The sequence below is a fragment of the Durotheca rogersii genome (genome assembly GCF_024521655.1).
Source record: "Durotheca rogersii strain YMJ 92031201 chromosome Unknown GGS23scaffold_3, whole genome shotgun sequence".
Lineage (NCBI taxonomy): Eukaryota > Fungi > Ascomycota > Sordariomycetes > Xylariales > Xylariaceae > Durotheca > Durotheca rogersii.
Genome location: NW_026251234.1, coordinates 1,279,675 through 1,302,513, shown reverse-complemented (window position 1 = coordinate 1,302,513; position 22,839 = coordinate 1,279,675). Strand labels below are relative to the sequence as shown.

The window sequence follows — 22,839 nt, the reverse complement described above, 5'->3', positions numbered from 1 at the left end:
CCCCGGGCACACCCCGGCGACCTCTTCGCCGGCTTACCACAACATCCCGTAATCTACAAATAAAAAAAAAGTTACCGGGCTTGAGCGGGCGGGCCAGCGCGCAGGATAAGCCCTGTAACTACCTACTCCTGGGGATTCAACGTACTAGTCAGAATACGAGGCGTCGATGCTTTTTTTTCTGGAGCCGGCTAGTTGCATGCATCCTGCACTTGTTAATCTATTCATTCTTACGCACCGCCGCGCCGCGAGTTCACCCGGGCATTCCTCACTCGGTTACTCCGGGATCTTGAACCCCCCCGGCACCAAGTCGGTGAAAACTCGCCCGGGATCATATGCCCTCTGCACTCTCCGCAACTTCTCCACACTGGCCTCGCCGTAGCTCTCTAGTGGGCGCTGCCAGGACGCGGCGTAGTTGGCGTACAGGAACGGATCTAAGGCGTTCAGCTTACCGACATCTCGCTGGATAGCCGCAACCAGCGCTCTAGCCGCCTTGTCGACAGCGTCGTCGTTAACGGCGTCTGTCCATACCATGTTCAGGTTGACAATAATCAGAGCCCTGCCGTCCCGGTTGGCCAGCCCGAGCGCGTTGGAGCTGGCGTGTCTTGCGTAAAGGAGTGCCGGTAGCGGGTCCATGCCCACCGCCCACACGATGCCGGGGATAGAACGGACAGAAGCGACGCTGGCATTCCACGCCAGGACGGTTGCGTTGATGGCTGTGATAGAGGAGGTGATGGTAAGCGTGGCGCTGGCTTGCCTGTTTCCCTCGGCGCGCGAACCGGGCTGTTAGTAATAAATGTATGTCTGATAACACTATGCGAAGTGGGCACTGTATGCGGGACGGCATCTCTGTGTCTCACACACACACACACACACACACACACACACAAGGGGGGGGCGTGAGAGACAAAAAAACGAGCGCACCTGAAGCCTCTTGGGTTATTCGCCTGCGTCTCAGCCGCCAGATCCGACATGTTCGTGATCCGCTGGGTGCTGGACAGCGCAGCCATGCGGGCTAGCGCTCGGAAGGCGGGTGGATCCGCCACAGGCTTCGTATACTCCATATTGTTAACCACAACCCGCACGTCCTGGGCGCCCGAGTACGCGAATGTCGTGATTAGTGACGCAAACTCGTCGTAGCTCTCGGGGTCGTTAAACGCCGCCAGCGCGACTATCTGCTCGTCCGCTGTCTCGAACGGCCTCACGACCTGGCCGCCCCAGAGATCGCCTTGCGGAAAGGTCTGCAGATCGACGCGGGTGACGATAGCCAGGTTGTTGGTGCCCCCGCGCAGCGCCCACAGCAAGTCGGGGTTCTCGTCGTCGTTGGCGTTGGCGAGCGTCCCGTTGGCCAGGACGACCTCGAAGTTCGTGACGCTGTCGCAGGTCCACCCGCGGCGCGGGCCGAAGTAGCTGATGCCGCCGCCAAGCGTGAGACCCCCCACGCCGATGGCCGTGGCGCGGCCCCCACCCACGCCGAGCTGCAGCGCGTCGAGGTGGGCGTAGACAGAGCCCCAGGTGGATCCGACGCCGACGGATACGGTGGGTGGGGTGACACCCGCCGCCGCTACATCCACGCCCGGGGGCCTCAGCGCGATGCTGGAGAGCCCAGAGAGGTCCATAGTTACACCCCCCTCCAGGTTGGCCGCCCCGGCAAAGCTAGCGTGACCTCCTGACCGGACGGCGAACCGGCAGCCTACTACTGCTGGGCTTACAGGGCTGGGGCGACTAGGGGCGGTCGTCGTAAGGATGCGCACCGCCGCCGACACGTCCTGCGCTGTCTGGGGTGAGACGACGCAGGCCGGGTGGACGCCGGCTTCCTGTAAGGAGAAATATGACTCGAGCGATGCCGTGTAAGCAGGGCTTCCGGGGAGGGAGACTTTGCCTCTGAGTGCGAGGGATAGCGCCAGGCACTGGCACCTCTCTCCATCAGTCAAATCTGTTTCCCCTAGTTGGGCCGGGCGGACGTGGGAGGGAATCTTACGCAGGCGCTCGTGGTGCTTGTAACACTCGCCATACCCGCCGGATCTAGGTGCCGCCAGCAGTAGCGTAGTATCCGGGACCTTTGCGAGCGAGCCACTGATGACCATCTAGAATGTGTTACCGATCATCTAGATAACACCTGGACTCGGCAAAGAAAAAAAAATGGCAACATAGGTAGCTTGGACATGTCTGGCAGATATTAAATAGACGGAGCTTGTTGCTGCTGCTGTTAGACGTTCTTCCGATGTATGTACATAATAATCCTCTAACCAGCGCAACCCCACCCAGACAACGAAAAGAAAGAAAAAACATCGCAACGGTAGACTCGATTCGGGTAATGACGGTCACAGGTTGCCAGTTGGGAAGTGAATTAATTAATTAATATAGGTGGCCTGTACCTCTGCGAGACATCTACGCGGCGGAGTGTCCCTTTTCTTTTGACACGGGATATGCTGCTCAGCATGCCATACCTACCTAGTCCCGTTCCAGAGAGTCAACTCGGCAACCCGCACCATCTTGGTATCGGTATGGGTGGCAGGGCGTCAGCCAGAGTATGCGAGCCGCTGCTCCCGAGATCTAGAACACAGCCGTGTTTATATTGCCTATTTATCTATTATCCTGTGAACAAGCTTCGCCAGAGGGAACACAGATTACGCCTTCCCCCCTCCCTTCCAGTCTCGTAGGGAAGAGCACTGTAATTAGCAGGCATTAGAGAGAGAAAGCGAGAAGAGTTATAGCTACAGCGTTAGGAGAAGCGCTCGGTGCCCGGGCTGTTCGTTGTTCTTCACATGCGTGCCCGTTTCCCGGCTCCAAGTTCTGGTTCCCAATAGGGGTAGAATACTAGAACGGAACACATCCTTCTCGCCGTCATGTCCTCGGTAGTCAACACCACGGCTACTAGTGCCGAGATCTCTGCTATTCAAGGCTCCGAGGGCCTGCTCGGCCCTGTCCTGGCCCGAACGGTGGTTTGTCTGTTGTCTTTGCTGTTTGTGTGGCGAGCATGGAGGTTTACGGTGCTGCCTTTTCTGCATCCTGACCAGCCTAAGGAATTTCCCTACTGGATCCCATGTAAGTCAAAGGGTTTTACCACTGAGCGGGACCAGCTGGAGACATAGGTATACTGATTACGTTCTTCCTAGTTGTGGGTGAGAACCCCTGAGCTCTACCCGATCTGATCTTAGAATCTGAATGGTTCTTCTCTCGTCTAGGTCATGGCCAAGCCTTTTTTCTCGACTCGAACGGCCTGCTCTCTAGAGCTAGGTAGGGTCTTGGAAAAACCCACCTCGCAAATACTGGCGAGCTTATGTTGGCTAGGAGCTATCTCGGCAACACGGACGATCCATTCGCCCTGACGGCCTTCGGGATGACTTTCTACGTCGTGACGCAGGCCAAGCACTCAGCTGAGGTCTACCGCAACACCGAGACGCTCTCATTCGAGGCCTTCGTTCAGGGTCTGATGCGTATCAACGGCAACGACGAGGATATCATTAAGGCTGTGTATACCGCCCTGCCCGCCGATAAGACCGGTTTCCCGAACCCCCAGGGCGAGTCGCTGGGTGTGTTAGCCCAGCGAATGCACGCGCACCAGCTGCACCCGGGCGAGAACCTCGCTGCGCTCCAGAAGCAGGTCCAGGCCTGGGTCGACGGACATCTTAACCTGGCCGACCTCGCGTCGTTTCCGAGCGTGGCGTCCACGAGCCCCGCTAGCATCGAGGTGCCATTGTACCAGTGGTGCTCCGAGGCCTTCATCCAGCTCGGCCAGGATGTATACTTCGGCGAAACGCTAGCTGGGATCGACCCAGCGTTGCCGGCGGCGTTTCTGGCCTTTGACGAGCTGATCTGGAAGATGCTGTACCGGTATCCGGGGTTTCTATCCGGCGATATGGCCGCACCGCGCGCCCGGGTCATCGCCTCGCTCAACCGGTACTTTCAAGTGCCGCCCGGCCAGCGGCGCGGCGGCGCGGCCTGGCTCGTCAACGCTATGGAAGACGAGATGCGGGCAATCGGTGTCGAGGGCAAGAACTTAGCCATCGTCGTGTTTCATCTGTACCTCGCGTGAGATAACACCCCCCCCTCCCACTCCCCCTCCCTGCCCAATTTCTCCTTCTCTCACGCGTACGCAAAGCAACGCGACGTAAGAAAGAATACGCGCCCGCTAACAATAGTAACGACCCGCTTCAAAGCATCAACACCAACGCCCGCAAGACGGCCTTCTGGATGCTCAGCTATTTGATCCACAACCCGTCGCTGCTCGCGGCGTACCGTGCCGAGACAGCCGCCGCCTTCGGGCCGTCGGGCGCGCTCGTCGACCCGTTGCTGATCCAAGAACCGGCGCGCTGCCCGTGCGTCGATGCAGTGTGGCACGAGACGCTGCGGGTGTCGGGGTGGGCGGCATCCGTGCGACTGGTGACGGCGGATACGGTGGTCGGGGGCAAACGGCTGCGGCGCGGCGGCTGTGTCGTGGTGCCGCACCGGCTGCTGCACCTGGACGCGCGGGTGGTCGGGGCGCGACCCGACTGCTTCCGGCCTGAGCGCTGGGTGCCGAGCAAGGCCGGTGGCGGCGATGCGCGCGCGGGCCTGGCGCGCTCCCCTGCGTGGCGCCCTTTTGGCGGCGGCAAGACCATGTGCAGCGGCCGGTTCCTCGCGCGCTACTCCGTGACTGTCTTCGTGGCGGCGCTGCTGCGGCGGTTCGACGTGCAGCTTGTCGGCGACCCGCCGTTCCCGCGGGCCGACGAGGGCAGACCCGTGCTAGGGACCATGTCGATCAAGGAGGGCGACGATTTCCCGGTGAGGATTTCGCTGCGGGCGTGAGGGGCTTTGAGGGGGCAGCCGGGCAGCATGCGAAGGACGGGATGGCGCTGATATCGTAGCTACGAAAGTGGTTGTAGGAATGGAATTACTTCTCTCTCTCTCTCGCTACCCCGTCTCGTGTCGTTCTCTCCGCAGTCTCCCTAGCGTAGACAACTTAGTAGTTGCAGTCCCCTTGCGTCCGTCCTCACCTCCTGGCTATCCAAGCGTAATTCGACCCCGCTTACACGCTAGCAACAGCCCGGAAGTCAGCGCTAAATAGTGAAGAGGTTCCTGTCTGGGGTACCTAGCCCAATATACCTACCTACCTACCTAGCCTAGGTAGGTACCTAAGGTACGTAATACCCGGTACGTTCAACGTACCTAAGGAGTACCTACTTGTAACCTTAGGTACCCAATAGTGGGAGGGGGGGCGGCACCAGAGAAGCAACTTGGCGCAAGGACAACTTGTGTTGCCGTGATACAACCGCCCCTCGATTACCACACTACGCATTGCTATATCTTCCATTCGGATCACGTCCTACCCTGCCAGTCATGTACTGGGTGCCGCCATGTTTCCGATAGAAACCCCAGGGCTGAACGTCTTCTTCACCGGAGATTACTGCATCCGAGAAGAGAAGGGAAGGGAAGGGAGGCATCGACTCACGACTCACCGCTCCAGCGAGGGCCCCCTGGTTGGACGGTAGCACAAAGAAGGCCTGTAGCCGAACTAGCCTTCGCTCTCTTCTTCCGTTATCCCTTCTTTTACCGTTTGCCCAACATGTCGTTTTCTTGGTCTTTCGTTTTCCCTTTCCCTTCCACTCGCCATCTCCCCCCTTTTTGGTCTTTCCTCAGCTTGAACTAGTTGGCTTCATCCCCCCCCTTGCTCTAGTGAGATCGCCAAACAGCGACCGGGCAAGTCTCTTCACTACCTATAACGGTAAACCTGAGTGAAGAGTACACAAATGGCTGCCGCCAGCGTCAAGGGGACTATCCTCGTCACGGGAGCCAACGGCGCGCTCGGCAGCGCCATCGCCGAGCGGATCGCCGAGCAGCCCGAACTCGCCGCCTACCACGGGCTCTATGTCGTCCGTGATGCGGCGCACGCGCCAGCACTCGCCTCGGCGCTTGTGCGCGGCGGCGGGGCGCATGCGCACGATGTTGTGGCCCTCGACCTGACGAGGCCTGACGACGTGCGCCGGGTGGCGAAGGGGATCAATGTGAGCCCGCTCGTCCCCTCCCTCCGGTGCTCCTACTTGCGCTGACGTTCCGCGGCCGCAGGTTCGCGTCGCTGCCGGCGAGATCCCGCCGCTCCGCGCCCTCGTCCTCAACGCCGGCTTCCAGGACTTCGGCCGCCAGTCGTGGACCGCCGATGGCTTTGACACCACATTCGCTGCCAACTACCTCGGCCACTGGCTCCTCACCCTGCTTCTGCTTCAGAGCCTAGATAGGGAGGTCGGCCGGATCGTTGTGATCGGGAGCCAGGGTCACGAGTGAGTGTCTAATCTTTTTTTTCCGCTGTCGTGTCGGTTTCTAGCAGGCAGTGCCTCTAGTCCTTGAGACACTCACTCTTTTCAACCCCTGTGTGGCGGCCGCAGCCGAATGCGCGAGGGAACGGAATGTCACGACTTGGCCTGGGGACAAGATGCTCTGCGGACCGCAAGACGGAGGCTAACTCGCGACGCCACCGGGCAGCCCCAACGACCCGCGAAACGCGCGCGGCAAGGCCTTCGAGAACCCGAAGTATAAGACCTTCATCTCAGACGCCGTCAGCTTCGAGGCGATTGCCAAAGGGGAGTGGAGCCCGGCGACCGAGGACGCGTCCTTCCGCGGCGGGTTCCGGCGGTACGGCGCCGCGAAGCTCTTCCTGGTCATGATGCAGCACGAGCTGCAGGCACGGCTGGACGCCGACACCGCGCTCCACCGCATCTGCGTCCTCGGTGTCGACCCGGGCACCATGATAAGCGGCCTGCAGCGGCTCGCGTCGTGGGTCATCCGTGTGCTCATCTTCAAGATAATCTACCCGATCCTGCTGTACCTAAACCCGCACAACGGGCCAGTGAGGCCGCCCAGCCGCTCGGCCAGCGATGTCCTGGAGGCCGCCTTCGGAGTGGGCGAGGGAGGTGAGCTGCCGAAGGACAGGTACTTCGACGGGAGGGCGCCGCTGCAGACGAGCGAGGAGTCTAGGGACCTGGCGAAGAGGAAGTTGGTGTGGGAGGAGACAGTGAAGCTGGCGGGTCTGAAGGAGGGCGAGACAGTTTTGGAAAATTGGCAGTAGGCAACTATAGATTGGCTAGGATCAATTGACTGGGTAGTATTCACATTATGATGTCACATGATAGGGAGACGAGACAACAGATCTACCAAGAAAGTCATAGATATAATATAGTAATAACTTCTCTCCGGAACGTAGAGCGACCTACCTTGAGCCTTAATGTTCCCCATTCAACACTCATCCGGAATCTTAAACCCGCCCGTGACCTTTCGCGTAAACACGTGTCCGGGATCGACCCTCTTCCTCAGCTTCTGGAGCTTCTTGACGCTCTCCTCGCCGTAGCCCTGGATAACTGCCTGCCACGGCGCGGCGTAGTCGAGGTAGATGTACGGATGATACACGCCAAGCTTCTTCGCCCGGTCCTCGACGTCGGCCATGAGCGAGCGCGCCGCTTCGTACACCTGCTCGTCGTGGGCGGTGTCTGACCAGGACGGCGAGACGAGGCACACGACGAGCGAGCCGCTCTGCTCGGCTAGTCCCAGGGCGTTCGCGTCGGCCCCGCCGCGCGTGTAGATCTGCGGCGGCAGGGGCTCGAGGTTCACGGCCCACATCAGCCCCGCCACGCCCTGCAGCAGCGAGAGCGACGCGTCAAAGGCGTCGTAGGTTGCGCGGATCATAGCTTCGGTGGGGACGAAGGTCACCGTGGCGGTCATGTAACTGGCAAGGGGAAGGATGAGCTTCGGGGCTTTGGGCGGATTTGAGGGAAGCTTGGGCCCCACGGGAGATGCACGTACCGAGCCGCCTGCGGTCTCTGGAGGGCCACCGAATTCTGCGCGAGCGTCGACATATTGGCGATGACAGTGGTAGCCGACGCGTTGCGGATGGCAGGCAGATCTAGGATGGGGTTGTAGATGGCCGGAGTCTCATCCGCGACCGGCCGCGTATAGACCAGCTGGTTGAGAGTGACGCTCAGACCTTGCTGGCTGGCGAAGGCCCAGCCGGTGAGGAAGGAGGCGTTCTCGTCGTAGTTCTCGGCCGCCATGAGCTCGGCGTAGATCCTGGCCTGCCTATCGACTTCGGTGACGGGGTTGAGCGTCAGGGCGGACCACAGCAGTCCCTGCTCGAAGGTGGTGAGGATGATGCGCGTGACGATGCCGAAGTTGTTAGACCCGCCCCGGAGCCCCCACCACAGATCCGCGTTCTGCCTCTCGTCGGCCTCTACCACCGAGCCGTCGGCTAGCACCACCTCGAACGACGTCACCTGGTTGCACGTCCAGCCCTCCCGCGGGCCAAAGTAAGAAATGCCGCCGCCGAGGGTCAAGCCGCCGACGCCGACGCCGGCGACACGACCGCCGGCGACACTGAGACCCAGGGGGTCGAGCTTTCCATAGACGGCATCCCAGGTGGCGCCGGCGCCAATGGACACGCTGGACTTGTCGGCGCTGAGGTCGACCGAGTTGAGGCCACGCAGGTCGATGGTGATGCCGCCGGGGGCGCTGTTCGCGTTGGCGAACCAGGTGTGGCCGCCAGCGCGGACGGCGAAGTCGTAAGGGCCACCATTGTCGGATGAGGTTAGCAACTTGACCACGTCCGAGACGTCGGTGGCGGTCTGTGGGGTGACGAAGCAGGTCGGGCGGACGGCAGCCGCCTGCGGGCTAAAATACGACGATAGGGACGCGTCGTATCCCGTGCTGCCAGGGAGGAGGACCTTGTCGGCACCGATACGGGCAGCCAGGGCCTCACACTAGGGATAGCATCGTATTGCACATCAGCTACAGGCAAAGGGAGGCAGTGAGGCACACAATTATGAAGTGTAGAGAGGGGAGAGAGTGACAGAGAGAGAGAGAGAGAGAGAGAGAGGAGAGCCCACACCTACTGGGTGGAGACTGGTACTGTCCGCCATCTTTTTTAGCCTTAGTTCTCCTCAGAGTCGTATCCGCAGTGGTTCCAGTACTAGCTCGGCGCGGCAGCTGCTCATATAGGTACCTGTAGGTGTGGGCCGACCAGTGTTAATAGCTGGTAACCCTCGTCAACGACGGGGATAACGGACCCCACGGGGACTCTTGTACCTTTTCGTATACGTTCCACTATATGAAGATGGATACTAGGAAGTATCGATATTTTCGTTGGCTGCTAATTGGTTGCCGTTTTCTGTTCCGGAGGGGAGGGGATGGGGGTTGCGGTGTGGCGTGAAGTACGAGAAACACCAGCGGCTTGCTACGGGATAGCAGAGAGGTAGGTATAGCATCTAAAACTCACAGAGGTGTAAGGCTACCCTACGTGTTGTACATAGTGGTGGCAAGAGAATCCCGCTGCGAAAAGAATCACTTACCTTTCAAGAACTCGGAATGATGAAGCCTTAAATATAGGTAAAATAACGTAGAGCCAACGGGTAGTTCGGACCACGCTAAAGCATCCCAGATCCAACAGCTCCCGGCGTACAAATATCTTTATGAACCCTAGGTACCTAATCCAAGAAGGTACTCATAGAGATAATGCACCTCGGAGATAAGAATTCCTCCCCTGTGTACGATCCCCCCCTTTCCCTCGGCTTTGTCTACACACAATTCCCATCGTCCGCGGTTGCACAGGCTGTTTCCGTTAGTAGGCGCGGCAGAGACAGCGCATGTGTGTATATTGCATCGGAAATTGCAAATGTCACCTGGCTGTAGTCGGCAAGGCCCGGGACCGAGAACGAGCGGGTGTGCCACCAACCGGGTTTCCGAAGAGAGTTGTCACATCCATAAGACTGGTTTCTATGCCTACCAGTCTACCGGTACCTAACTTATGCACGTTTGCGATCCTCATTACAAGGGCAAGGGGGGTCATGAAAGCTCCATCACTTCTCCGAGTACCTAACGTATGGTGGTTGTGCTTAGGTACCTAATATATCACGTCCTGCCATCCACATCATTACCAATCCGTGGTATTGCCGTCTTTGCCGTAGGCAAGCTCCCTTCCCCGCTGGGCACCCCTCTCGTCCTACCCCCTTCTCCTACGCGCCCTGCTCTGCATCCCTACGCGTGCCACTCGACCTAGGCTGCATCTCGTGCTCCTCCTCCGCGGGGTCGCCCGGGAAGGTGTTCCCCTGGGTCCGTAGCAGAGCGGTGTCGCTCAGCTCCAAGTAGTTCTTGCGGCGCGGCGTCTGGTTCGCGCCGAACGTCACTAGCGTCGGCGGCTTGGCCTGGCCTCCCGATCCTCCGCCGCCGCTCCCCGACTCGGCCGACCGCCCCCGGCTGCCCAGCAGCCGCGACCGCAGCGACCTCAAAAACGCCGACCGGCCGATCGTGACCGTCGCGAAATGCGCAAAGGCCGGCATGCAACCTACGATGAGGGCGATGTTGGTCTCGATTAGGCTAGAGGTGCAGGGAGTGTTAACCGTAGGGTTTGGCTGGGCTCGCGCGCGGATCTAGAAAGAATACGTACGAGGTCATGCTTGTTATGCCGGCGAGCCACGCCGAATCAACCGACGATAGGATCTCGATCTTGAAGGCGAGGGACACTACGCTGGCACCCACCCCGCTGGACGGCGTTAGCTTGGCTCAGCTCAGCTCATTCTCTCTCTCTCTCTCTCTCTCTCTCTCTCTCTCTCTCTCCTCTGCAGGCGATTCCTCTTACAGAAACGCTGTAGAAAAGATGCCGACTAGCTGCAGCCGTCGCCCCACCGGCATCTGGAGGCGGAAGAGGATCGGCAGCGGCAGGATGAAGATGTAAAAGTCTATAAGCGTCCCGACGGCGCTCTGCACTGTCCCGCCGAGGGCGAAGGGGTGCGAGTTGGCCACGAGGCTCAGTAGCAGCGAGTCCCACGACTGGCCCGCGCGCGGCGCCGCATAGACGGCGGCCAGCGGTATGTTAGACAAGTAGACGAGCAGAGTGACGAGCAGGCCGAAGTGGATGGCGAGGCGGGTGCGCCGCCCGATCGCGAACAGCTGCCTGTATAGCAGGAAGATGGCCGCCTTGGGGAAGAAGAAGGCCGGCGAGAATAGCACGGTCTGGACGAATGGGAGCTTGAGCGCGTCCCCCGTGTACCAGCATACGGGTATGTCCCACGAGTGGCGGTAGAAGTTGTACTCTTAGCCCACCCCCGAGATCGAAAGGTCAGGGACGAAGTTGCGAGGGAAAAGGGGTCGGCTCACGGGAACAAATGACGCCTGTGTAGGTAATGTTTGTCAAACAGCCTAGAAGCGTGAAGTCTGCAAGCAGGCTCCGTCAGCATTTACCGAGGCGTGTGCTCGATCTCCGATGCGGAGAACCCACAGTCGGCAGAGTGCATCGTGTCCCGGTTGACGTAGAGCCGCCCAGCGCTGAAGACGGTCGAGATCACGCACAGGACTACACCGACGGCAACGACGGCCGGGCCCAGGGATGGCGGGTCTATGAAGTTAGACACGCCGTCTGGCGGCACCCCCGCCGGGATCGTGCAAAGATCCACGGAATCCATGGCATCCCAGAGGTCCTCGACGGAGGTGGGTTGGCAAATGGCGAAACGACGAAGGTTGAGCCAAGGAAAGAGGAAGCAAGTATTCGTGGCCTTCGCCGTCACAGGGTATTAAGTATACACATTCTCGCCATTGGATGCGACGGCATAAACGATTATGTATGCATATTATATATATATATTTATATATATATATATTTATATGCCTTACGTAGTCTGTAATCAGGCATATCTATATACAGCAAGGCCGAGGGATATTAATGGTAGTAAATACAGATCTCCAGTACCACGACATCGAAGGATCTCAAACTCCCAATTAATATGACAAAGCAGACACGGGAACTATCTACACCAGTAAGATGGGGAGAGACAGGTCCAAGAATCCATCGCAGTTGAAGTGGTGATGAAGCTGGCCCAAAGCCAGTGTGACAGTAAGAAGATATATTAATGGCCAAGTTGTAGTGCGCACTACCTTCACACTGCTGCCTACCTATCTACCTCGGTATATCGTAGGACGAAGTTACTTATGTGGAAGTTCCGTGGTCCATCGGGGGGGCCTCTTGCCATCCTAAGAGCAGGTGCTTCCTTAAAGGGATAGAACAAAAGAGAAAGGTGAATTAGGTCTAAGAGGCCGAAAGTGGCTTTTCGTAAAACATAGGCATAGGGGTACACTCCTTACGACGGCCTATCTACGCCAACTCTCCTGAGAAGGAGGGCATCCCTTGGGGATATAGAGGCGGTGGTGGCGGACTAGAACGCCAGAGGCTAAGACACGCCCATGAAAAAAAAGGTGAAAAATGTAGGTATTACCACACCGGCGAGTCCAGTCGCCCTACACGTCACTCCCATTTCAAGATATCACTTCTACCTCTAGAGCATTTCGTACCCGATATCACACATCTTAAGAAGCAACGGAAATTCCCGTCTTCTTCCCAGATGGGGGTGTGCGTAGCCGTAGGTTGTGGGAAAGACACAGTGCCGTGTTTCTATCCAAAGGCGCACCGTGGAGGCGATTGGGCGTGTGGTGGCCCGGCGGGGGATGGAGCTCAGCCGCTGCTGCGGGGGATTACGCAACAGGGCAATATTTCTCTCAGTTCGCTAGAGGGTGGTCAGCGCCGCCTAACTCGGGGGCGCTAGTGGTTGCCGCACGGCGAGATGCTGCAATTCTTGCCTGCGTGAAGACGGATATGACGGGTGATCACGAAGATATTCTAAAGACTTCCGGTCTTCCGGGTGTTCGTGGCGCCTTTTCTGGGTGGTTGGACAAATACATGGCAGAGAAACGAGGGGTGCCCGAGATAGGTACCGTAACATAGGCAGTTGCCAGCAATGCAACGCCGCGAATCTCAGAATCTGAGAATCTGCGAGAACCCTGGCCTGGTGGAGTGGAGCAGACAAGCCACGTGTGGCTCCACTCCCACAAGGGCCGTTCCGTTCCATCGGGACGCCATTCAGCTCTGCCATCCACGGGCATCCTTTCTCCTGTCTTAAGTGTCGGATGCCGCAGAGGAGGAAGCCGACTCGAGACGAGCGGACAGTACCTACGAGGTAGGTACCTATGGTAAACGTAGGTACTTATGTATACATCAGGCACATACAGATGAGCTAAGTAGCGAAGACTACCAAGTAGCGCTGTTAGGAATCGAACCTATCCTTCGTTAAGTAACCTACTGATCTCATACTACCAGGTGCCACGGTGGGCGGTAGGCACCCATAGAATTAGCCGACGATCGCGCCCGGCGGTTTCCGATTGGCATGCCAGAACATGCCAATAAGATGAGGTAGGTACCATATAGGTACATGCTCAACGCACCCGATAGGGCACTAGCCGTAGCTTTACCGTTTTGAACGGTGGTCGCAAGCCGTTTCCTCCCGTTTCAGGGCTGAGAGCCAGTTCGATAAGAGAGTCTCTAGGAGGTATTATACAAAAATCCATCTCGTGTAATGTCATTACTATCTCTACGAACAGGCCGTTGGTGATCACAGCTCTTTACCGTCAATACTTATAGCAAGACCGAGTAAAGGCAGGGTCCTCTACTTGATTCCACCAAGCCATGCCGTTACGGAGAATTGCAGCGCACTGATGTAGCTAGGCGAAGAGCCGCGGAGAGCTGTTATTCTAGTATTGTAGTTCCCGAGTAGACACGCAGCTATCAATCCTCCCACGTCGATAATGCCGCGCCAGTTTTTTTCTCTCCCAGGACTCTCAATGCGAGGTTAAGAGAGTTTACCAGGGACCCCAAGCGATCACTCAAGTAAGTTACGAAGGAGCCCTGGGAGTGCTGGGCGGGGTTCACAGTGAGGCAGAAAGGGCATTCAGGAAGAGCTCGTTGTTATGTCCACTAGTCATCTCGTTGGAAATATGTGTGGGTTCTGGCCCCTCACAACACCACGAATATGCCGCAGCTCTACCCCGTATGAGACATAGGCATCCCATGGGCGTCCCGAAATCTGCCTGTATATCGTGAAACCGCTTCCGCGCTATAATAACTCGCGCGGTGTCGCGAGTGTCGTGTTTTTCGATTCCCCTCTTCTTTTGTCTCCTTTTCAACCGGGATGTTATGGGTCTCTTCTGTGTGCAAGACCGTAATATCCGTACAGAGCTATTACCCCGCCAGCTATCCTTGGATTTATTCGGAATACGCATCTATAGAACTACCAAGCCTATACAAGGGGGTGCGTACGGCGTAGCCTGCGCATATACATCGGCACTATAAGTGTGTGTATCAGTAGTTGTGATACGCGTACCGTGTGGCTTTCGATGCATCGTGATAATATGGGTGGGAGAGCGGCGCTAGATAGATCTACCAGTGTAGAAAGGGGGAAGTAGGGGATGGGTGGAGGATATGGATACAATCTTGTACCTATAGATGCAGGTAACCTCTATTCTAATCCCCTTCCCCAGCCGCAGCCGCAGCGGTAACGGCAAGAGTCCTCGTTGCCCGTAACTAACCCCGAAGACCAGCAATCTCGCGCATCTCGTATCCGCCCTGGCTCTATCTCACTAACCCATAGCCTCTCGTCCGATCCCCCGCCTCTAATAGATACGAAATCCCCGTAAACTTCCAGGCCTGAGTTTGCGTAGCTTCAGCCCGGGTTCAGCACCAGCAGTACTTCTCGTTATCAACCCACACGACCGCGTCCTTTCCTTCCTCGGCTTGATTCTCCTCGTCGCCGCTCCCGTACCACATCAGGCTGGGTATGCTGTCGGCGTCGCGCTCGACCCAGCGGTACCGCAGACCTGCCCTCTCGATAAGGCCCCGTACCGTCGCTGACGGGTTCCACAGGTCGACGCGACCGAGGTTCCATGCGGCAGCCTCGCGCCGCGCCGCACGCAGCACTGCCGCGAATGCTGCTACGAGGTGTCGGGCCGGCTCCACTTCTTCTTCTTCTTGCTCCCGGTCCGCCGCCGCAGCGGCGTCGGCGTCTGCGTCGGCGTCGATCGCTAGCCGTAGCACATATAGCGTGTTTTTGTCTACGTTCTCCTCAATCGCCTCACGTCTCCCTTTGCCTACCCCCTGACTATCGCCGTTGCTACGATCCGCCCGTGCCCGGACCGCCGCGTCGCCGTGGTAGTTCCGCGCCCAGACGGCCCAGACACGGCGCCGGCGACCTCCGCTGCACACTTCTGCTAGCGCGCCCTTGATTACTGGTGGCACCTCTCTCGCCACTTGCCTGAATCCAGCTGCTGCTGGTCCCGCTGCCGTTGTTGCTGTCGCGTCCGAGGGCAAGCTAGGCGACGGCGGGGAGTCGCCAAATAGCACTCCCGTGATGAAGTCCTCTCGATGCAGGTGCCACTGCATCGTATCGACGTCGGGCACGAAGGCAACAGCGGTCCGGCCTGTGGTCTGCGCTACGCGCGGGAGCCGTGCGCGCAGCAAGGCCTCATCGCGCGCGCAGAGATCGGATAGGTTAGCGGATGTGATTGGCGTCACAGTTACTTCTATCCCTCCCTCTTCCACCTTTCTCGCTCCCTTCCCATCCCTCAGGCCATTCTCATCCTCCCCCACCGCCGCCGACGCCGGGACTGGGAACTCGACGTGTAGGCTCGGGTATGCGGCCCAACCCTTCTCGGCGTAGAAGACCTTGCCGATGTCAGACCAGAGCGCCGAGCACACGACCTGCGGCTTCTGCAGCGATTCCGGCTGCTGCCACGCCCGTAAAGCCTCCCCGAGCTCCGCCAGCATCCGCCCCGCGTACCGCTTTCCGCGGTGCTCCGGGTACGTGAATACCGACCCAACGCCGTGCACCAGGCCATCGCGGACGGCGCTGCTGCCGGGGACAGTGACTAGGACGCGTTTGCGGATAGTCTCGCAGGACGCGAGGACGGGGCGCGGCCCGGTCGTTGTTGTACCTTTGCTTTCTTGCTTTCTCTTCTCCTGGCCAGCGTTGCTTCCAAGTGGGGGTAACGACGGGTTTGTCAGGATCCAGTGCGTCATGCCGCCGTCGCGCGCCAGTGGCACCGTCATTAGATACCGCTCGCGCCGCAGGTATTCATCGAGGCTCAGCGTGCCGCCCCATTCGGCATGGTTCAGGGTCCAGGTCCGCTGCTTCTCAGCCGCGGTTGGATGCGCGAGGGCGAGGTGAGGCGCCGCGGCGTTGAGGAGCCCGGATGGCGCGGCGCCGTCAACTGACTGGGAGGCCGAACCCATTAGGTATTGGATGAGCGGATCAGTAGCTGGTCGGTCCGTCGTCTGCGATTGTTCGATGGCAAAAATCGAAATAAAAATTGAGAACACGTCTCGTCTCTGAAGATAATTATTCTTATTCCAGGATTCTCATTCTCGCTTCCCTTCCCTTCTTGTTTATTTATTTCTCGACAATGCTTGCCCTTTCCGGAGTGGGACTTAGACGTGCGGCGATCCGCGGACAGTGGGATGGACACGATGTGAGACACGCAGCTCAGAAATAGCAAGGCTTCCGAAATAATGTCCTTGTCTCCTTCCCCCTTCTAAGGCCCGGCGACCTTACACCCGTGTATATATGCGAATATATAGGTATGTATCCTCCTAGCAAGCCTAACTGTTGTCAGAGTAGGTGAAAAGCCAACGTCAAGGATAGCAATCAATGTAAGAGTAGCGCGGACAAAGGGGAAACGACAGATCACCAATGGCTTGTTAGCATCAGCAGTAGCGGGTAGGCTGCTAGTGTACTCGATGGTCAATCACGCCTCCTGGCTTGCCTATCCGCTACTTGCCTTACTCACTCTCTTATATACCTACTTATAGGCGACGGGCGTTGGACCGCAACTAGAGCAGAGAAAACCCACAGGATCCGGTCACCTGAATTGATGACATGCAGGCGATACCCGCAGGAGGCATAACTGACCAATGGAGCATAAATTGTCCCTTCCCCTTTTCGAGCACCCCCGACTCCACGGTTCGGCGCGGCACTTGGGGGGGAAGAAGGGGGGAGAAAGGGCGGGATGGCATGTGGTTGTGTTAGGTAGGTCGGCTAGCTGCATGCATGGACGGATGGATCAGTGGATGGTGGTGCGTAGGGCATCGGCGATTCGAACCCTTCCCAGTTATGTAACAAATTGGTAGAGGGGGGCGGAAAGGCCGGTAATGACGCCGGCTTCCTTCGCCTAGTCCCGCCTCGGCCTTCCGTATTCGGGGCCGTCGGGTCGAAGAGTCCAGGGGCAGAGCATGATAGATTGGCATGTGTCTTTCTTCCAACTGGCCCACGTGGCGGGTCTGGCAATTCCCAAATAGACAACGTAGAAAGCGAGGGGAATTATAAAATAGAATAAAAACAAAGAAAGAAAAGAAATAGTTATGACGTGACTTACGTACGGAATCACCCCCGAGCCAAGGCCGTCGAATCTTGCCGACGAAGAACACGTCGCACGACGCTGTTGTTTGGTATTGCCGTTGTTGTTGTAGTCGGTTGTCCACAAACTACGGCGGGGGCATACCGTGGGGAAAGCTGAGCGGCTGGCTGGGGCTTCTTCGGCTGAGGCCTTGGCAGCATGGCACGCATAATTACCTACCTACAACATTTCAAGCCGACGCAACCCGCTTCGCATCATACCCGCCCGAATTCCGCTGACCAAGTTGCGGGCGGTCAGGGATTGTTATGCATCATCATCCCTCCATCTGGCCTCTCTCACCGCACAATACTGATCTGCCTACGAACGTATAAAAAAAAAGCCATGGCGCTGCTAGACGCTCATAGTACTGCACATGCTGATCATTTTCGGAACCGGAAATTGCTTGTTGGAATGTAGGGTTAGACCTGTGTCTCTCGACTCGTCTTCCCATAAGGAACGCCTTATGCCCACTTGGCCGCCCCCTTTGGCTTTTGGATTTATCCCCCCTTCTCAGTGGCCGTGGCCATCATCTGGCTCCCCCTTCTCTTCCGGGTCGAGTTTGATCAGGGTATCGATACGCATTATACTAATGCAAGCCTCCACTGCACTCTTTAGCTGCCGAATCTTGCTCATGCTGGGTTCTAGCACGCCAGCCTTGATCTCGTCAACGACCTTGCCTTTCATCAGGTCTAGACCGTAGTTCTGGTAGTTCTTCTTGCGGGCGACTATCTTCTCGTCTTCGTTGGCTTCTCCGTCCTGCGTCCTTTGCGACAGGGCATGCCGTGACCGCAATTGCGCAACCAATTCGCTTGCGTCTTTGGCCGCGTTGATGGCTAGCGTCTTCGGGATGATGAGAAGCGATTGCGCAAACTCGCCGATAGCCAGCTGCTCTCTCGAGCCAACCGTGCCGGCGAACTCCTCCAGGTAGATATGCAGAGCCGTCTCCACCGCCCCACCGCCGGGTACGATGCTACCGCTCTCGAGAGTTCTCTTGACCGCACACAGAGAGTCGTGCACGGACCGCTCCATCTCGTCGAGTTGGAAGTCGTTCGGCCCGCGGAGAAGAATAGAGGCGGAAGACAGCGACTTGGTTCCCTTGATGAGGATGCATTCGTCATCCGAAATACGCTCTTGGACAACTTCCTCGGCGTAGCCTAAGTACGAGGGGTCGAAGCGTTCGTCACCATTCAAGTCCGAAAGAGTGCTGAGCAAAGTCGCGCCGGTGGCCTTCGCAATTCGCCGCAGATCTTCCTTCTTGCACCGCCTCACGGCCATAGCGCCCCGCTCGATGAAGAGCTTCAGACACATGTCGTCGATGCCCTTAGTCGTCAGGATAACGTTCGCGCCGGCCTTGAGTATCATCTCGACTCTCTCGATGACCATTCCGGACTCACGTGCGCGGATCTGCTCCAACTGTTGCGGATCGTCGACCGTGATTTGCACGCCGAGCTTCATCCTCTCCTTCTGTAGGTTCATATCGAGCACCGCGATCTTAGCGTCCTGTATCCGGGTCTTCATGGCCTGGGAAGCAACGGTACAGTTTAGAGCGTATCCCTTTACCAGGAGCGATTCGAGCGCGCCCTTGCCGTGTGCTTTTAGGATATTTACGGCCTTGACCGGGTACCTAACCTCGTTGCGGTTGTTTGTTGTCTTGACTGCCTGGATGGCGTCTACAACCATGTTGGCGAAGAAGTCAGAGTCGGCGCCGATGATCTTGCTGGACATGGAGGTCTTGGCAATACTGAGCAGCGAATCACGGCCAAGATTCTCCACCTTGGTGCTGACATTCTCGTTCATGTACTTGATAGCTTCTCTTAACGCAAGCCTGTACCCGGTGATGATGGTGGTTGGGTGTATTCTATTCTTCATAAGCTCGTTCCCCCGTCGTAGAAGCTCGGCCGCGATTAGGACGACCGAAGTTGTGCCATCGCCGACCTCCTTGTCTTGCTGGTGGGCCAGGTCGACGAGAATCTTGCCGGCGGGGTGCTCTACGTCTAGTAAGCTTAGGATGGTGGCACCGTCGTTGGTCACGGTAACATCCTAGGATATAATCAGCCGCCAAACTTTGTACCAGTATATAGTGGTTAGGATAGTGGCGGCGGTAGTGGTAGGGGTCGGATCGACGTACTCCGATGTCGTCCACCATCATCTTGTCTAAGCCGCTCGGGCCGAAAGAGCTCTTAACAACGTTTGCGATAGCTTGGGTAGCAAGGACTAAGTAGCCAATTATTGTCAGCTGTATCTATTTGCATATGTTCGGCTCTCGGGAGCTTGGGGACGAGGAGGCAGCCATTCTCTTATTTACCATTTTGATCCCGAATGTCGGCACCAGAAATCTTCTGCCCGCCGAGGAAGAGGGTCCCGTTTCCGGGTTGCTCGAACATGGACGCCATCTGTTGAGGAGAGTGTGCTTCTTCGCAAGCTTGGGGGCGCTCTAGGTAGGTTCTTTTAATGCTAGCGGTCTTCAAACGCGGGGGTCGGCCAAAGCTGTAGGCACCTGCTGGGGCTAGTGCCAGGTGCAGGCAGAAACCGAGTTGATACCAAGGAGATGGGGCTCGGGAGTAGTTGGTGGTCGTGTAGTCTTGAGGTGTATCGACCGAGGTTGCGATCTGTTCAGGCTGCCCCTTGGTGAGTTAGGTCAGGTAGGTGAAGTGATGAAGACGGTTGGTGTCGAGCCCAAGGTGGGCGATGGATAGGCTAGGTAGAACTTTCGTCTGCTTAGTTGCCTTCCACACTATGGGGACCTTGCCATTAGGATGAGCTTGCCCGCTTAATTGAATTTGTTGCGGGTGTGGGAGAATTATTCTTCCCTGTCCGATTTGCTTATCGCGATGGGCCTTATCCCCTTTATTTTCTTATCACGATGAGCCCCTCTTCAGACCCTGGCCCCCTCCGTGCCCCTCCACGTTCCCCGCTACCGTCTCATCTCACTGCCTCCCTGTCCTCTCCTCTCCCCTCCTCCGTAGGTAGGTACCTACAGGTAGGTGTGCTCTATAGCGGGGTTAGGTGCTTAGGATGGCGAATCGAACATCTACGCCCTAATACTGTACCTAAAGGGTGTGCCTACCTAGGTACCTAGGTATATAGTGTCAGGCATCGTGGAGGTACCTAGGTAGTCTAACAAATCCTCCAAGTGTTATCTTGTCCTATATTTATCGATATTTCTACCCAAGCGGCACAACCTGGATCAACTGCAAACTGTGGCCCGAAACCCACCCCCCTCCCCCAAAGCCCGTGACTCAGAAATATCTTGACGTCCGTCTTTCATTTTAATCTTTCCTTTCTCGCCATTGCCAATCGAGGCCGTCACGACAACCTGTCCCCAATTGCCCATCCCCCGCTGTGACTTGTCGGTGCCACCCAACACCAACTCGCCCTCTTTTCTCGTATCCCCTCTCTTCCGCTCCTCCAGGCCCCGTCTTCAACCCCCCGGCCTACCAACAGCGCGACCATTAGAGTCAAACCTGACAGTATTACTGCCATGGAGGACACCAAGCCCGCCGAGCAGTCCAAGAGTGCCTTGAAGAAGGCTGAGAAAGAGGCTAAAAAGGCCGCTGAGAAGGCCGCAAAGGCCGCCGCCAAGGCAACGTTGCCGGTTGTCGGCGGGAAGAAGACAGACGATATTATCGGCATCACGGTCTCCAAGACGGAGAACTTCGCACAATGGTATCAAGAGGTCGTGCTCAAGGCCGAGTTGGTCGAGTACTACACCGAAATCTCGGGCTTCTACATCATGCGCCCCGCCACCATGTATATCTGGAACGTCATCCGCAAATGGTTCACCGAGCGCATAGACGCCATGGGTGTTGAAGAGACCAATTTTCCCATGTTCCTGTCGCAGAAGTCACTGGAGAAGGAGAAGGACCACGTCGAGGGTTTCGCTCCCGAATTGGCATGGGTAACTAAAGCGTGAGTCCAGGAAATGCTATCTGCTCTTTTACTAGATCTCTCCCCTTCCTGTCTTAACTGACCTCTCCCTCCTATTTGCTCCAACTCGGACACCCTCACTAATATCACTTACTTCGGTAGTGGTGACAAGAACCTCGAGGTTCCCGTCGCCGTCCGCCCGACCTCCGAAGCCGTCATGTATCCCTACTACGCCAAGTGGATTCGCAGCCATCGAGATCTCCCTTTCCGACTAAACCAGTGGAACTCAGTCGTCAGGTGGGAGGCAAAGCAGACCACCCCCTTTCTGCGGGCGAGGGAGTTCCTGTGGCAGGAGGGCCACACGGCGCACCTCACGGAGGAGCTAGCCGGCGAGGAAGTACTGCAGATCCTCGAGTACTATGCCGGCGTGTACGAGCAGCTCCTCGCCGTCCCCGTCGTGCGCGGTAAAAAGACGGAGAACGAGAAGTTCGCCGGTGGTTACTACACCACCACCGTCGAGGGCTACATCCCCTCCAACGGTCGCGGCATCCAGGGCGCCACCTCGCACTGCCTCGGCCAGAACTTCAGCAAGATGTTCGACATCACCGTTGAGGACCCGAACGAACAGGGTAAGCACATCAATGTGTGGCAAAATTCGTGGGGACTCTCGACCCGCGCCATCGGCGTCATGGTCATGGTCCACGGCGATGACAAGGGCCTAGTCCTGCCGCCGCAGATCGCCAAGATCCAGGCGATCTTAATCCCTGTCGGCATCACCAAGAATACGACGACTGAGGACAAGGCGACCCACCAAGCGCGATTCGCTGAGGTCAAGGCGACGCTCAAGACAGCAGGCGTGCGTGTGGAAGATGACCAGCGCGAAGGCTACACGCCGGCCTGGAAGTTCAACGACTGGGAGCTCAAGGGGGTGCCGCTGCGGCTGGAGCTGGGGCCTAAGGACGTAGCTAAAGGGGTGGTGAGCTTTGCGCGGCGAGACTCGGGCGAGAAGGGGACAATCCCGGTGGAGGAGCTGGCGGCGCGCGTACCGGCGCTACTCGAAACCATCCAGGCCGATATGTACAGCCGGGCGGAGAAGGCGTACCGCGAGCATCGGGTAGTAGTGCAGGCGTGGGACGCGGTAGTGCCAGCACTCGATGCGCGCAACGTCGTGATTATCCCCTTCTGCCTTGACGGCAAGTGCGAGGACCGCATCAAGGAGCTGACCACCGGCCGCGCCGACGAGGACCCCAGCGTCCCCGAGGCCCAGCGGCTCCCCTCCATGGGCATGAAGAGCTTGTGCATCCCCTTCGAGCAGCCCGACGGCCTCGTCCACGGTGAGACCCGCTGCCTTAACCCCGAGTGCGAGCGCCTCGCCGAGAAGTTCGTCATGTTCGGCCGGAGCTACTAAGCCCCCTACACTCCACGCAGAGAAGCTAGAAATGCTTCTCCTCCCTATGTTTTCCCCTTCCCCCTTTTTGCTACGAAATGACGGTTTGAGCCCGGTCGCCGGGCGATTGCTTTTGCGTGGGGGACATGGGCTAGGTAGTTTGCCTAGATAGGCGTAGGCGGGCGTAGAGACGTAGAGAGGTAGGGCGGGCCTTGAGGTAGTAGTATCAAGGGGGAGGGGCGGAGATCACGCATAATCCACCCACTACTCCCTAGAGGCCTGCAAATGTGAGAAATATAAAAAAGAAATTATAATCTGATCGCATTCGCGGTGGTGAACAATACTAGTGATTCAAC

The 22,839-nt window shown here is 57.7% G+C and overlaps 8 protein-coding genes across 8 annotated transcripts; 3 read left to right on the top strand and 5 right to left on the bottom strand.

The window, feature by feature from the left end:
* Positions 1–273: 273 nt before the first annotated feature.
* GGS23DRAFT_602967 (uncharacterized protein) lies at positions 274–2,011 on the bottom strand (the record flags this gene model as incomplete). Its single annotated transcript, XM_051519408.1, has 3 exons — positions 274–754; positions 922–1,907; positions 1,979–2,011. The coding sequence occupies 3 exons, from the start codon at positions 2,009–2,011 to the stop codon at positions 274–276; spliced, it is 1,500 nt and encodes a 499-aa protein (XP_051375425.1).
* An 835-nt stretch (positions 2,012–2,846) lies between these two features.
* Positions 2,847–4,925, top strand: GGS23DRAFT_615281 (putative cytochrome p450; the record flags this gene model as incomplete). The annotated part of the gene is made up of 4 exons (XM_051520710.1): positions 2,847–3,045; positions 3,117–3,118; positions 3,242–4,032; positions 4,161–4,925. The coding sequence occupies 4 exons, from the start codon at positions 2,847–2,849 to the stop codon at positions 4,786–4,788; spliced, it is 1,620 nt and encodes a 539-aa protein (XP_051375424.1). The 3' UTR covers positions 4,789–4,925.
* A 586-nt stretch (positions 4,926–5,511) lies between these two features.
* GGS23DRAFT_284368 (putative short-chain dehydrogenase) lies at positions 5,512–7,141 on the top strand. Its single transcript, XM_051512579.1, has 3 exons — positions 5,512–5,984; positions 6,046–6,257; positions 6,460–7,141. The coding sequence occupies exons 1-3, from the start codon at positions 5,730–5,732 to the stop codon at positions 7,040–7,042; spliced, it is 1,050 nt and encodes a 349-aa protein (XP_051375423.1). The 5' UTR covers positions 5,512–5,729; the 3' UTR covers positions 7,043–7,141.
* Position 7,142: 1 nt separating this feature from the next.
* Positions 7,143–9,362, bottom strand: GGS23DRAFT_284355 (putative oxidoreductase). Its single transcript, XM_051512578.1, has 5 exons — positions 9,312–9,362; positions 9,049–9,227; positions 8,856–8,965; positions 7,774–8,723; positions 7,143–7,696 (listed from the first exon to the last, which is right to left on the bottom strand). The coding sequence occupies exons 3-5, from the start codon at positions 8,880–8,882 to the stop codon at positions 7,210–7,212; spliced, it is 1,464 nt and encodes a 487-aa protein (XP_051375422.1). The 5' UTR covers positions 8,883–8,965; positions 9,049–9,227; positions 9,312–9,362; the 3' UTR covers positions 7,143–7,209.
* A 525-nt stretch (positions 9,363–9,887) lies between these two features.
* GGS23DRAFT_615277 (uncharacterized protein) lies at positions 9,888–11,420 on the bottom strand (the record flags this gene model as incomplete). Its single annotated transcript, XM_051520709.1, has 5 exons — positions 9,888–10,335; positions 10,406–10,501; positions 10,598–11,051; positions 11,116–11,172; positions 11,237–11,420. The coding sequence occupies 5 exons, from the start codon at positions 11,418–11,420 to the stop codon at positions 9,975–9,977; spliced, it is 1,152 nt and encodes a 383-aa protein (XP_051375421.1). The 3' UTR covers positions 9,888–9,974.
* A 2,905-nt stretch (positions 11,421–14,325) lies between these two features.
* On the bottom strand, positions 14,326–16,464 carry GGS23DRAFT_284241 (uncharacterized protein). The gene has a single exon (XM_051512577.1). It carries the CDS (start codon positions 16,067–16,069, stop codon positions 14,516–14,518), a length of 1,554 nt encoding a protein of 517 aa, XP_051375420.1. The 5' UTR covers positions 16,070–16,464; the 3' UTR covers positions 14,326–14,515.
* Positions 16,465–17,211: 747 nt separating this feature from the next.
* Positions 17,212–20,035, bottom strand: GGS23DRAFT_551692 (T-complex protein 1). The gene is made up of 3 exons (XM_051515369.1): positions 19,535–20,035; positions 19,358–19,443; positions 17,212–19,269 (listed from the first exon to the last, which is right to left on the bottom strand). Exons 1-3 carry the CDS (start codon positions 19,620–19,622, stop codon positions 17,740–17,742), a joined length of 1,704 nt encoding a protein of 567 aa, XP_051375419.1. The 5' UTR covers positions 19,623–20,035; the 3' UTR covers positions 17,212–17,739.
* Positions 20,036–20,298: 263 nt separating this feature from the next.
* Positions 20,299–22,802, top strand: GGS23DRAFT_551690 (proline-tRNA ligase-like protein). Its single transcript, XM_051515368.1, has 2 exons — positions 20,299–21,138; positions 21,259–22,802. The coding sequence occupies exons 1-2, from the start codon at positions 20,711–20,713 to the stop codon at positions 22,502–22,504; spliced, it is 1,674 nt and encodes a 557-aa protein (XP_051375418.1). The 5' UTR covers positions 20,299–20,710; the 3' UTR covers positions 22,505–22,802.
* The last annotated feature ends 37 nt before the right edge of the window (positions 22,803–22,839 follow it).